General features: G+C 41.7%; 1 protein-coding gene across 6 annotated transcripts in view; it reads left to right on the top strand.

The window, feature by feature from the left end:
• The window catches only part of FNDC3B (fibronectin type III domain containing 3B), a 392,858-nt gene that overhangs the window by 327,491 nt on the left and 51,453 nt on the right, over positions 1-13,914 (top strand). For all 6 annotated transcript variants that reach the window (XM_075937961.2, XM_075937956.2, XM_075937959.2 and 3 more), the window contains one exon: positions 11,610-11,822. In XM_075937961.2, coding sequence (XP_075794076.2) covers positions 11,610-11,822 — 213 coding nt within the window. The remainder of the gene's footprint in view (positions 1-11,609; positions 11,823-13,914) is intronic.

Raw genomic sequence — 13,914 nt, 5'->3', positions numbered from 1 at the left:
GCTCTACATTCACTTTAGAAATTTTAAAAGAGAAACCATCAATACGGGAAAAAATCAGATTTAGCTCTTTCTCCTCCTCATAGAACCACAGAACTGGAGAGGACCTTAAGAAATCTTGTAATCCAGTCTCCTGCACTTAAGCCAGAACTAAGTATTATCTAGACTAGAGTTTCTTGAGCTTTTTTCTTCCTGAGGTCCCCCTCCCCCGCCTTTACTTTTCCTAATGTGCATATGAAATCATGTGATTTTAGCCTAGGAGCATGTCTCTGATCGGAATGAAAAAGGGCAACTAAGATTTAACTATTTAACTGGTCACAATGATTGCTGTGAGACCAACCTTCTAAAAATGGTATGATGGGAAAAATAAGAACTAAGTGTTGAATTTGGAATGAAAAATACATATCAGGGCATCTTGTTCTTTTCATAAAATACCATACCTCAGCTTTGTCTTGAAAAGCCAAAGGCCAATGCTGAATTTCAGAAGTAGCTCATGAAGCATTGACCATACTATGTACTTCTGTGATAATAAAAATAACTCTGAAAAAAGAACTTATAAAATAATTGCTAGTGGATATTTTTAACCTCCTTCCTTCATTGTTGTTGTCATCTCTGCTCTTAGATACACACTTCCCTCCTTATCAGTGTTTATCCAGTTTATCTGTCTGATATTTTAGGGCACCAATCATCATATTACCTACACATAACATAAACAGGTTGTTAGGTTTAATTACCATTTGCAAATCCCTTTTAGCTACTCTATTGTGGGAATATTATTAGTTTATGATATATGGGACTATAATAAAGCTGTGTGAAATTTGTGCAATGAAAACAAGTGAAAGTCACCTGGCATTAGGTTTCTTTCCAAACCGAAATGTTAAGCAAGTCCTCAGAGATTATCAAATCTCTTGGCAAATCTGGTCTGGGTTTCAAGTCAACAAAACTAGTCAAAACTGTGGTTTCAGAGGCATTTCACTGCAAGGTTTTGGGTTTGTTTGAAGCCAGAATCTCAAAGCAAACCTCTAGTTGTGACTCAGCGAGAACCAACATTTGAAAAATGTATGTTTTGCCCAGCTTACCATTTACGTCTGCACACTGTGCTGATAGGATAAAAATAGTTTAAATATAATAAAACAAAACTCTTAGATATGAAAATCACTTCACTGTAAACAGCATGAAAATGATCTGAGCTGATTTGTGATAATTTCTTCCACTTAAAGATCTGTACATGACATATGTCCCAAAATTTAGGTACTTTAGATATATTTGATTGGTAGTCAAATTGGTCATATGACTAGCTACGCTATAACTCTACCTGCCTGCCCCAGAGAACTTTGGAAAATTCAGCTTTATCTAGGGTTGCCAGGTATCCGGTTTTGGACCAGACTCTCTAGTATTTGAGCTTTCTCTTGGGGAAACAAATTAAGAAAATATAAATAAGAAAATATAAATGTCCAGTATTTTCTAAATAATATATAATGTAGATTGTGATTAATGTCAAGTGTGTCCAGTATTTTTGTTGAAATCATCTGGCAACCCTATATCTGGTACAAAGATTGTACTTATCTTGGAAAATGACTTGCCCATCTTCTTTTTAGTACTAGTGTCTGTTTCAATTGCTAGCAAAATCCATACATGCTAATGTGCTCCTTCTCAGTTCAGCTCTTTGCAACTAAGAGAAGTTGTTTGTCACAAGGCTTCAAGCGTGTTTATGGACGTGCTGAAAGGTTCATACTGTTTGTTTGTTACATAAGCCCATGGTCAACCATGTGCATTTCAAGTTTACTCTGCACACTAATAGACTGTTTAAAATTCACATGACAATGTTTGACATTGTCACTGAACAAGGGCATAAAAGGGAATGCTTCAGATGCTCTTGTTGTATATTGTTGTACTTATTTCTGTGGCTCTTTAGAGAGGAAAAACATGCAATATCAAAATGCAACTCCCAGGATCTGCTTTTCTGTAACAAATATGGAAACATTAATTGCAGTAGAAACATGAAAGCAAAATTTCATGTGCTGACCTTCATTTTTGACGGCACAAATAATTGCCTTGTTCAGTTTTGCACTCATGGTTGAACCATTTAAATAGGGCAATCGGGAACACGGACTTCAGATGACAAATAGAAATAATTGTAGACATAAGCAAAAATAAAAGCCTCACTAAGGTTTAACAAAGAAGACCCTAAATCTTTTGGCACACACACATAATTGTGGATTCTTTAAAAATACAGGCAGTCCCCGGATTACGTACAAGATAGGGACTGTAGGTTTGTTCTTAAGTTGAATCTGTATGTAAGTCGGAACTGGCGTCCAGAATCAGCCGCTTCTGAAACTGACCAGCGGCTGACTACAGGAAGCCCGAGGCAGAGTTGCTCTGCCCCGGGCTTCCTGGAATCAGCCGCTGATCAGTTTCAACAGGCTGAATCTGGACGCCAGTTCCAACTTACATACAGATTCAACTTAAGAACCCCAGGCGTCCCCAAGTCAGCTGCTGCTGAAACTGATCAGCGGCTGATTCCAGGAAGCCTGGGGCAGAGCATCTCTGCCTCGGGCTTCCTGTAGTCAGCGCTGGTCAGTTTCAGCAGCGGCTGACTTGGGGACACCTGGGGCTGGGGTGCTGCCAGGTTGGTCCAGTAGCGCCCAGAGCGGCGCTGCGGGACTAACCGGCAGCGCCCCAGCTGCTCTACCACAGGCGTCTGGAGAAAAGCCTGGTCTGCTGGGGGGGGGGACACACTAGCTGCGTCCTCTCCCCCCCCCCCCCCCAGCAAACATGGGAGACGTGGGCGGCGGACCGAGATGCACCGCGGTCCCGCCGCCCGGGTCCTCCGTGGCTTTGCTCCGCGTCTCCTCGGCTGTCCCGTTGCCGGCGTCCTCTGAGGCTTTGCTCCCCGTCTCCCTGGTCTGCTGGTCTCCAACAGACCAGCAGACCAGGGAGACGCGGAGCAAAGCCGCGGAGCACACGGGCAGCGGGACAGCCCAGACGTGCCGTGGCTGACCGGCTGCCAGCGTCCTCCGAGGCTTTGCTCCCCGTCTCCCTGGTCTGCTGGAGACAGCAGACCAGGGAGACAGGGAGCAAAGACAGCCGCGGCGCGTCTGGGCTGTCCCGCTGCCTGCGTGCTCCACGGCTTTGCTCAGCGTCTCCATGGTCTGCTGGAGGGGCTCCCCCCCCAGCAGACCAGGGAGACGCGGAGCAGCTTTTCTCGCCCCGGAGGACGCGGGCGGCGGGACTGCGGTGCATCTGGGCGTCCCGCCGCTCCCGTCCTCCGGGGCGAGAAAAACCCCGTTCGTAACTGCGGATCCGACATAAGTCGGATCCGCGTAAGTCGGGGACTGCCTGTAGTTTCTTTCTGCCAGTATTGCTGTTTTCCAGTATCTAAGCTTTCTTTTCTTTTTAAAGGAATTGGCATTGATTGTAGAACTGAACACGTTTTCTTCCTATCCAGTTTGATCCTGCAAGTTATGAAGGATATGCAGTACCTCACAGAAAGTATTTCTTCTCTCTCAAGATGAGGACCTGATCCTAAAGAATAAATGGCACTTTTTAGAGTTTTCTATTTTGGAGCCTTTGTTGCTTAGACCTACTGGCATTTAGACCAGAAGGGACTGTTATGATTATATACTCAGACCTCCTGAATAACACAGGCTATAGAAATTCACCCAGTAATTTCTTCATCAAGCCCAAAACTTCTGGTTGACCTAGGTTATATGTTTTAGAGAGAGACATCCAATCTTGATTTAACAATTTCAAATGATGGAAAACACACCACACACATTCCTTGGTACATTAGTGGTTAATTACGCTCAGTTGCATCTTATTTGAATGTCTGGCTTCAACTTCCAATTATGAGGTGTTACGTGGTTGGTGCTACAGGCTGACACTCCGTAATCCGGACTTCCCTAATCCGGCAACACCCCTGGTCTGGCATGGTTGGAGTGATCCCATGCAACCAGGCACATTGCCAGACTAGGGCAGGTGGAGGGAAGAGTTCTGGCTGGCAATGGCGTGGCTAGGGAGAGACCCTGGTGGCAGTGGGAGCACTGGGCAGAGCATGGAACTCTGAGCATTAAACAGGGCTGCTGAGGAAAGCCCCTGGTCACAGCTGTACTGCTAGGCAGTGGGGAGAAGGAGGAGCCCTGAGTGGTAGCAGAACGGGGAGGAGGGGAAATCAAGCTTCCCCATGGGGGAGTAGAGCCCCAGGGAGACCCTGGTGCACTAACCTCCCCTAGACTGGCAAATTCCCTTGTCCAGGACCAGTCAAGTCCAATGGTGTCAGACCCATTCAACCCGTATTAAAGAACTCTATATTGAAGTCTCCCGGAGTAGATACTTATTGAACAGATCACAATCAAGTCACCTCTTTATCTTCTCTTTGGTAATATAAGAAGACACAGCTTACTAAATTTCTCACCAAAAAGGTTTTCCCCTCCTCAAATTGTACGTGTAGCTCTCTTCTGTACCTTTTCCAATTTTCAGCATTTTTTAAGTGTGGACATCAGAACTGGACACAGTATTCCAGTGACGGTTTCTCCAATGCCATGTATGGAGGATGTTCCCATTCCTTGGTCCTATTCAATACACCCAAGTGTGTGTGTGTGTGCGTGTGTGTGTGCGTGCGCGCATGTGCACAGGGCTGGCAATAGACTTCATTAGGCCCTAGGCAATGTGGGGAGGAGCTCAGCTCCAGGCTCCCAGATGGGGCGGGGTATAAGGGAGAAGGCACAGGGTTTCAGGTAGAAGGCACAGGGCTAAATGCAGCTAGCCCTCAGTGCCACCCAGACCACACCGCACCTTCCACAGCCAGTTATCAGCACTTCATGGAGCTCAAGTGGCAGTTTAAAGGGCCCAGGACTTTGGCTGCTACTGCAGTAACGGCGGTGGCATAGTGCATTGGGCCTTTTAAATCTCTAGGTAAATATCCAAGTAAATATCTTCATCCTCAAATTTAGGGACTGATCCTGCTAATCTTTACTTACACAATTAGTTTGTACTGAATACAAGTAAATCACATTGACTACAGTGGAGGTACAAAGTACTTGAGCATGTAAAAGTGTGCAAAAAGGACCCTTCCTTTCTATTAAGTGAAAGTTAATTAATTCTTGCTGCTATTGTTCCTAACAAGGTCACGAGAGCTGAACTGAATCAGTAGACTCCACATGTTATATGCTGGGAGCCTGGTCTGTGACATAGATATAGAATTATGTAATTTTGAGACCTAAATCCCCTAGGCTTGTGCTTGGAAAGCAGTTTTGCAGAGGGGAGGTCATAAACTGGATTCTTTTCTTGCACTTTCCTATGCTTTTGCCAAGGGAAAATCTGAACAGGAGTCTTATTGTTGAATACCCAATCTCAAATAAGCATTTTTCATTAATCAACAACCTTTGTAGCTTGTAGGTAGATTTTACATCCAAAAGATATTGTTAGAGTCTTCTCTTCTGACATCTTGTATAACCTAGGCCATAGATTTCACCCATAATTTCTGTATTAATTCCAATAGTTCATAGTGGTTCCTTATCCACTAAATCACAAAATAAATTGGTTCCTTAGCTGTAGTTACATAGGGTATGTCTACACTACCCCGCTAGTTCGAACTAGCGGGGTAATGTATGCATACCGCACTTGCTAATGAAGCCCGGGATTTGAATTTCCCGGGCTTCATTAGCATAAGCGGGGAGCCGCCATTTTTAAATCCCCGCTGCTTCGAACCCCGTGCAGCGGGGATTTAAAATGAGGTGAAATGAGGTGTACCGGTAGTTCGGAATAGGCACCCTAGTCCGAACTACCTAGTTCGAGCCCCGTGTAGCCGCGCTGCACGGGGTTCGAAGCAGCGGGGATTTAAAAATGGCGGCTCCCCGCTTATGCTAATGAAGCCCGGGAAATTCAAATCCCGGGCTTCATTAGCAAGTGCGGTATGCATACATTACCCCGCTAGTTCGAACTAGCGAGGTAGTGTAGACATACCCATAGATATGTGGTGCTCTCCACAATGTGGGTCTAGCCTCTAGACACTACCTTAATACAAATAAGAAGATGCCCTTTATTTTAATTTGACGTTGAATGCAGTTTTCACCAGCCTTCTAATTTTCCTAGTTCATGACTGTCTGTCTGTGTACACACAACATACGTGAACCCAGCTCTACCCTTTAAAATACTCTTTAAAAAATGAAAGATGACATTTAAATGAAATTGCTAATGCTGTCATAATTCTTCCTTCAAATTATGACACTGTCATGGAGAAATGGTGGAAGCATAAATGATCTGGGAACAGGTGGTTTGTTTCTTTTGAGGTTTGGTTTATTTACTGCAAAATGTAAACGTAATGGAAACTCTAATTATGAATTCATTGCTTTAAACTCCCTGCCAAAAGCTGATATTTCTTAATTTAGTCACATGTCAGTGTCCATATGTCATATGTCATCATTACTAGATGATGAATTCTTAGCTTCTTATTGATAATTCAAAATTATTTCCACATGTTTTCACCTTGAAAGCCATTACGTGTTAAGATGATGACTTTTGAAGCTGAAATAATGAGCATACAAAATGAAGTAAGGACAAAGTCTGCATTCGTTAATTATACTTCTAATACCAATAGTCAGTCTATTTCAACATCTATGCTTTTATCTTTTAGTTTTTTTTACTTGCTTTGTCTTAAACGTACTGTAGGTTTTGTGTATGTTAGTTAACTTAATTGCACCATCAAATGCAGAATGCAATTTGTGAATCTGCGAAAGTAGATTGCTGAAATGAAACCTAGGCTATGTCTAGACTGCAGGCTTCTTTCGGAAGATCTTCCAAAAACACTTCTTCTGAAAGAGCATCCACACACAAAAGCATATTAAACAAGCGATCTGCTTTTTCGAAAGATAGCGTCCATTCAGTGTGAATGCTATCTTGTATTTAAGCTGTGATTTCTATGGACGGAGTGGCCCGACTGAGACACCTGTGTTTTTCCTCTTTCCTCTTCTTTTGAAAGAACTCCCTCTTCCCCAACCACACATGCCTTTTTCCAAAAGAGCTCTTTCGGAAAAAGGCTTCTTCCTTGTAGAAAGAGGATTACCAACACTGGAGAAACCCCTCTGTTCTTTTGATTTACTTTCTGAAGAACGCAATTGCAGTATTGATGTAAGTCAGGTTTTGTCGGAAAAACGGCCATTTTTCCAACAAAACTGTAGTGTAGACATACCCTAAGGGTATGTCTTAAAGTTTTGAAACTTTAAGGCCTGGTTCTGATCTCAGAAGCTTTATACTAGTATAATTCCATTGTCTTCAGTAGAGTTATTCCTGATTTACACTCATGTAACAGATAGGGTTACCAGATGATTTCAAAAAAATACTGGACACACTTGATCTCAGAGGTGAGTGGGGAGTGGCCGGAAGGAGGTCGGGGGGAGTGGGGCTGGGCAGGGGAGATCGGGGGACGGGGGCACGGGGCGACTGGCAGGAAGCAGGGCTGGCCTGGAGAGGGTTGGGGGTAGCGGGGCTGGCCGGGGAGAGATCACTGGGGGTGGGAGGGACCAGCCAGCGGGAAGTGGTGCTGGCCGGGAGCGGATTGGGGGGACCGGGGCTGGCTGGGGCGGAGGAGGGGGGGGGGGGGGAAGGGGCGTACACAGATCCCAGGGCTCTGCCCATCCTGCACATGGTCCCGGTAGGGCACATGAGTGAATCTGGCCCCGGGGATTCCACCCTGCCCTGGCCCTGGCCCTGGCCCAGCCCCCACCCCAACCCCCCTCCTTTCTACTGTGTAGTTGCATACTGCCTGGCTGGTAGACACGCTCACGCAATGTGAGCGTGTCTACCAGCCAGACAGTGCGCAACTACGTACTGATACTCCTGATAATAATAAAACTTACTTAATTAGAAAATACCGGACATTTATATGTCCAGTATTTTCTCAATTTGTTTCCCGGACAGAAAGCTCAATTACCGGACTGTCCGGTTCAAAACCGGACACCTGGCAACCCTAGTAACAGAGATCAGAATTAGAACCTTAAGAAATAAAGAAACACTCCTTACTTGAACTCATTTGGTCTGTAAGAAATCTTGAAGATTGCTATAATACTACTACTACTACTGCTAATTAACATGTTGAAAACTTTAACTCTATCTAATTAATCCTAGAAACACTGATGTATGGTTGGTAAGCACTGTAGTATCATACCCATTGTACAGGTGGAGAAACTGAAAGCTGAGAGGAGAAATAACTGGTACAAGGCAAATCAGTGGCAGAACTTGAAATAGTATACTGAATTTCTGGCTCCTAGTTCAGTGTTGGGTCCATTCAATAAACTATGCTGTTTCCATGATATAGGCATTTAAATGTAAAGATCTAGTATGCAATATGTGGCCCCTTAATTTAAAACGCAGTCCACAAAATAGGGTTGAAAGAAATAGAAATAAAATGACATCTAATTTTTTTCACTTCCTAAGACTAAGTTGTATGAAATTAGAGGATCTTAAAAAGCGACTTCTAAAGAAATGTATCTTAGAAAGCAACAGAACAATCAGAAACCACACAGTTTAAAAACAATGAATGACGAACAAAACCTGCATTCATCTGGTACATCTTCCTAGTTTCTCTCTTGACCTCCCTTTAGTAGTTTACAAAATTGAACATTGATTTCAGTACAGGACACTGATAAAAACAGAAAAGGAAGACAGTTAAATAAAGAACAAGCAACAGTTCTTTTTAATTTAGTTCAAATAAAGAAGCAATAAAGATGCAAATGATTAATTTTGAATACTTGATCTCTAAACACATTGCGACCTCTAAGGAATATTGTGCAGGAAAAGGCTCTGAGCCCTGGCATGTACAGAACACACAGCTCTGATGAGGCCAATCAGCATTCCAGGTATGCATCTTGAGGGCAGGCAGAAAGTGATTTTTTACAATGAAACATGTTGTTCTTATCCCATGAGTAATTCTACTCATAATGGCACATGGGAGAATGGTGCATGTCAGCCTTTTCGGGATACTTTGTAATATTCATTTAAAAGGTCAGTGCTACCTTTAAGAATGTGCAGAACTTCTCTTAAAGTCAATGTACTTTATGTCAGTATATGTAAAGAAGGATAGATTGTTAGTTCTTTAATAAGAATAAATATTCAAAATAAATTCTTCTAACCAAAGCTGGTGGATGCTCTGTAGGCTTTTCTTCCAAGTACAGAATTGGAGTATTAAAACCAAAATATTTATGAAAAAGCACAAGACTGTCAAGGAAGAGCACAGTTCAGGGAGCCAGGAAATGCTTGAGTTCTAATCCTGGTTAGCTCATTTTGTGATCTTTGGCTCACCTTATGACCTTTATTTAGCCCTTTTGTGTCTGAATTCCACTTTGTAAAATCGCGGTATTAATACATGTCTTAGTGGAATATAAGGGAACATTGTGGCATTTCTAAGGGGTTTTTTTCCCCTTGAATTTGACTAGGATCCTTCTTACATGGCAGCCCCAGGTAGTAGAGGAGGCATAACATACTCCCCTAATCTTTTGTGCTGCACTACTGTTTCTTGCATACAGGGCCTCTGTCCCTTGTGTAAATGTAACTGCATTAATATAATACTGTATGTTGTGTACAGAGGTATTGCATCTGCATCCTTTGCAGGTAAGACTCTCTTTTTTTTACAGATGTATTTGTTAATGATTTTTCTCTATATTGATTGAATAAGATTTCCCTTTTGCTTTGTATAATGAAAAAAACCCAAAATAAACCTACTGAGGCAAATAAATCCTTTGAAGTTTTAATTCTGTCTTTTTTCCCCAAGTTTTTTAGTCTAAGTAAGTGGATGTGTCACATGGAAAGATTCCATTTAGGTGCTGCTTCCCTTGCAGTAGGCAAAGGCAATGTTGCAAATGACTGTTTTTCTGCTGGTAGCTACTGGCTTCTTGGTGGCTTGTAGTTTTCAGAAGAAGATTCATCTCATTTCAAGAATCATTTCCAATGAGAAAATTAGATGGCTGTGCCTAGCATTTCGAAAGCAGGTGGTGTACCGTATGTTCAGTCATCTAAACTAGGATATTTTTTGTAAAATCATAATAATTTCGTTTGCCCACCAGGTTTTTCTCTTTTCTATTTTGATAACAGATTTGTGAAGCAAACATCTGGCTTGTCTATGCCAGTTTTAATACTTACATAGTATGCTTTTTAAGGATCTCTGAGCTCTCTCTAAACATTAATTGTCACATCTTGTGATTGAAGGAGATAATCTTATCCCCATTGTATAATTACACTGAGGCACCAAGAAGTAAATGACTGATAGAAGCCAGAAGCCATTACTCTGGTGGAACAATAGTGTTCAGAGGCCTGCCTCAATCCCTAGATCATTCCCAGAAAAAAACCTATTGTATGACTGTATAGATGATAGGGCTTCTCACTCCCAGTGTTGCTTGTTTTGACTCTGATGGCTCAGTAAGCTTTTGTCCGTTGGTAAGTGAATCTAGGAGCCAGGTTCTTGACTGAGCTCACAAATAAATCTTTAACATTCAAAGAGAGTATGTAACATTGGAAGATTAATTCTCTATAATCTGTCTACATACTACTAATATTTTTCTTGGCTAAAAAGTCTGAGGGGTAGCAGTGTTCGTCTGTAACTTTAAAAACAAGTAGTCCTTAGAGAATAACTTATCTATCTTATGTATCTGTCTTTCTATCTATCATCAGCTTCATGGGCAAAACACAATTCCTCTGCTCATCTGAGGAAGTGGGTTTTGCCCACAAAAGCTCTTGATACTATATATTTCTTTTCTTGGCATTTGGTTTTTAAAATAGTATTCTTAGTAATTTTCAGAATATGAACAACATCTAGATTCTTGGATCTCTGATGTAATCATGCCTGTTTTCAGAACTCCCTTTGTGGGATGAGCTGTATCCATTGGAATAATACAGTGTCTTTAGAACAGGGTATGTAGCCACTAGCCAGTCTGTATTGCCATAAAACGTGTTACTATCTGGCTACAACTTTGGCGTAGTCCCTCAACAGTCCTCCATGCTGATCATGTTTGTGACTAAAAACAGGATTTCGGTTTCAACAGCTGTCCATACTGCATGTTCCACAATCACCATCTATCAGATTCTGCAACACTACCTACCTTGACTAATTTGTCTTTTTGCATAGAGCCACACTGAAGAAATGTTAATGTTAGTGTAGTGACTGATTACTCCATGAGTAAAGATGACCATAAACTGGTAATAAGGCTGTATAAGTAGATGACCATATTCAAAGTGAGGTATTACCTTCCTGTTCATGCAGTCCCATTGACTAAAGTTGGACAGCTCTCTGCATAGGTACTATTCTGTGGCCCTAAGGCCCTGAGATTAAGCTAGGCAGTATAGCATATAGTGTCTTCCTATTCATTGGTCATTGTCTTCACTGCTGCTGCTGTGATATTAAGAGGATCATAATAGAGTGAGTAGGTTGAGGAACCTTTCACTTTTGCCAAGTTGAGAGATGGAAGCTATTGGGAACGGACATATGAGCTACTGAATTTGATGCTATATTAGATTTCACACTGAAGGCCAGCAACAGCTTTTGTCCTGTGGAGCTGTTTAGGAGACAGTGTTTTCTGAAAGCACGTGGCTTCAACCTGCTTCATTTTTGTTGTTTATTTTAGGATCAGAATCCAGGCTGTCAATGAAATTGGAGCTGGACCATTTAGCCACTTCATTACAGCAAAAACCAGACCCATACCACCCTTACCTCCTCGGTTAGAGTGTGCTGCAGCAGGTCCTCAGAGCCTAAAGTTGAAATGGGGGGACAGCAGCTCCAAACTGCATGCTATGGATGACATGGTGTATATCTTGCAGATAGAGGACAGAAACAAAAGGTAAGAGAGGTGCATGTATCTGTTCTTAAATGTTCGTGACGAGTGAATCAGCACAAGGTATTTAAATGAATGAATCACGGTAAAAGAAGTGGGCTGTTTTCCTTATTATCTTATACCTACAGGCATGTGAAAATTGTTGTTTTAATGTGGATTCAATAATGTAATTTGTGGACGTATAGTTTAACCTGTATATAAATTTGGTGTCTCAGCTGTTACACTATTGTCATAAAACAGTTGAACTATGGAAGTTTTTTACAGTTCACATTTAGCAACTGTCCTGATTTTTTTTCTCTCTGAGAGTTTCACAATCATTGCTAATTTGTTCCCTTCCTTGGAAATATCATACAGTGCAGAAAGTAATGTGATATTGCTCCCCAAGTGGCACTTGCTTGATATTGAAATTATAAATAAGAAGCAAGTTGCAAAGATAATAAATATGTGAATGAAAAAAAAGGGGAGAGCTATGGTTTGTTATAGTTTCTAGATTATTTTGGGGCACTAGAAAAATAATATAAATACTATAATATAAACGTATTGGGTTGGTAACTGCACATTGACTGCAAAATAAGAATGTATGGGCCTCACCCACTAGTGTTGCTTACAAAAAGCTCTCTTTGAGGCTTTGGGGATAAAAGAAATGCAGAATCAGGCCTTACATTATGGGTATGTCTAGATTACATGCCTCTGCCGACCAGACCCAGGGGTTTGGTTTTTTTTCCAGTTTTAAATTATTTAATTGTTTTCCCATTAATTTTAATCGTCCGCCATTGTCTCATCCTGAATGGACAATTCTATGTGTTTAGAGCTGGTGTCATATAAACAGCCGGTGTGGATGGTGCTCTCTCTGCCGGTCTACCTCACCACACTTCTGTGAAGTGATGCTGTCGTTCCACTAAAGTTACAATTACTGATATTTACACACATACCTTCATGATCATAATCTGTATACACATCAAACACAGGATATTGCAAGCTTTCATAAAAGATTTTGATATATTTTTATACATTATAACATTATTGACAACCTGTTCATTCAGTTGCTTGTTTGGGGGAGTTTAGACTCACTGTTCTCCCGTTGGGGTGTCTGATGATCAGACCTACCTCCCGCCGCCAAATCTACAGTCTTTGTGGCAGCACAGTTGATGCTTTGTGTTAAGCAAACAGCAAGAGGCATTCAATGAATATAAAATCTCACTTGAAATAACGAGTGACAAACAGCAGCTTCTCAGTACAGTGACACTTGGCAGGAGCCCTATTACCTGTAGCCATATGTGATGAAGTGAGATATGAAGAAACCTACTTTTAAAAAGCTTCTGTTTGCCTTCACCTAGCACCGAAGGAAATAGATGTCAAACCTTTAACTTGCTCTAAAGCAGATTACACTATGTACTGGAGAAATAAGTTGCCTTATTATTTTATTTCATTGGACCAACAGAAGTTGGTGTAATAAAAGGTTATTTTCCCCCATCTTGTCTTTGTAAGAATAAAACACATTATCCAGGAAGTTGGGAGAGTGCAAAGCTAGACAGATTTTTAGAACAGCTCCTATCACTTCTGCCCAGATCTCTGCGACTACAAATGATCCCCTAAATACTGGCCTGTGTGCTATAATACTCTAAGATCTCACAAATTTTGGCTTCGTTATAGCTTGCATGGGGGACCTCCAAGATGCAGTGAGAATTATTCTTGCTTTGTCTGCATTGGAGAAATTTACGCTCATTGTACTTCCTCAGTTGATTGAAAATTACTTTCCATCCATGCATGAGAGTGTACCAATTGATTGTTGGGAAGGCAGCAATTAGCTTAAATAACCCCTGAAATCTATAAGGCTCAGCCCTCAGACCAGATCTGTTTTGTGCTAGTATGGATGCAACATTGCAAGTACAATCACTGCACTGTCAGGGCACATCTGCACAGCAGGGCAAAAGTCTAATTAAGATACACAATTGCAGCTACTCAATTATTTCAGCTTCTGGAGTCTACACAGCAGGAAGTTGAAGGAAGAACACTCTTTCTTCAGCTTCCTTTACTCCTTGTGAAATGAGGGTTACAGGAGCTGGAGTAAGAAGTCCTCCAACTCAGCATTATTTCG

The sequence above is a fragment of the Pelodiscus sinensis genome, chromosome 10 (assembly GCF_052426305.1).
Source record: "Pelodiscus sinensis isolate ZL-2025 chromosome 10, ASM5242630v1, whole genome shotgun sequence".
NCBI classification, from domain to species: domain Eukaryota; kingdom Metazoa; phylum Chordata; order Testudines; family Trionychidae; genus Pelodiscus; species Pelodiscus sinensis.
The sequence above is the reverse complement of the archived record's forward strand: the minus strand, read 5'-3'. Positions and strand labels throughout refer to the sequence as shown.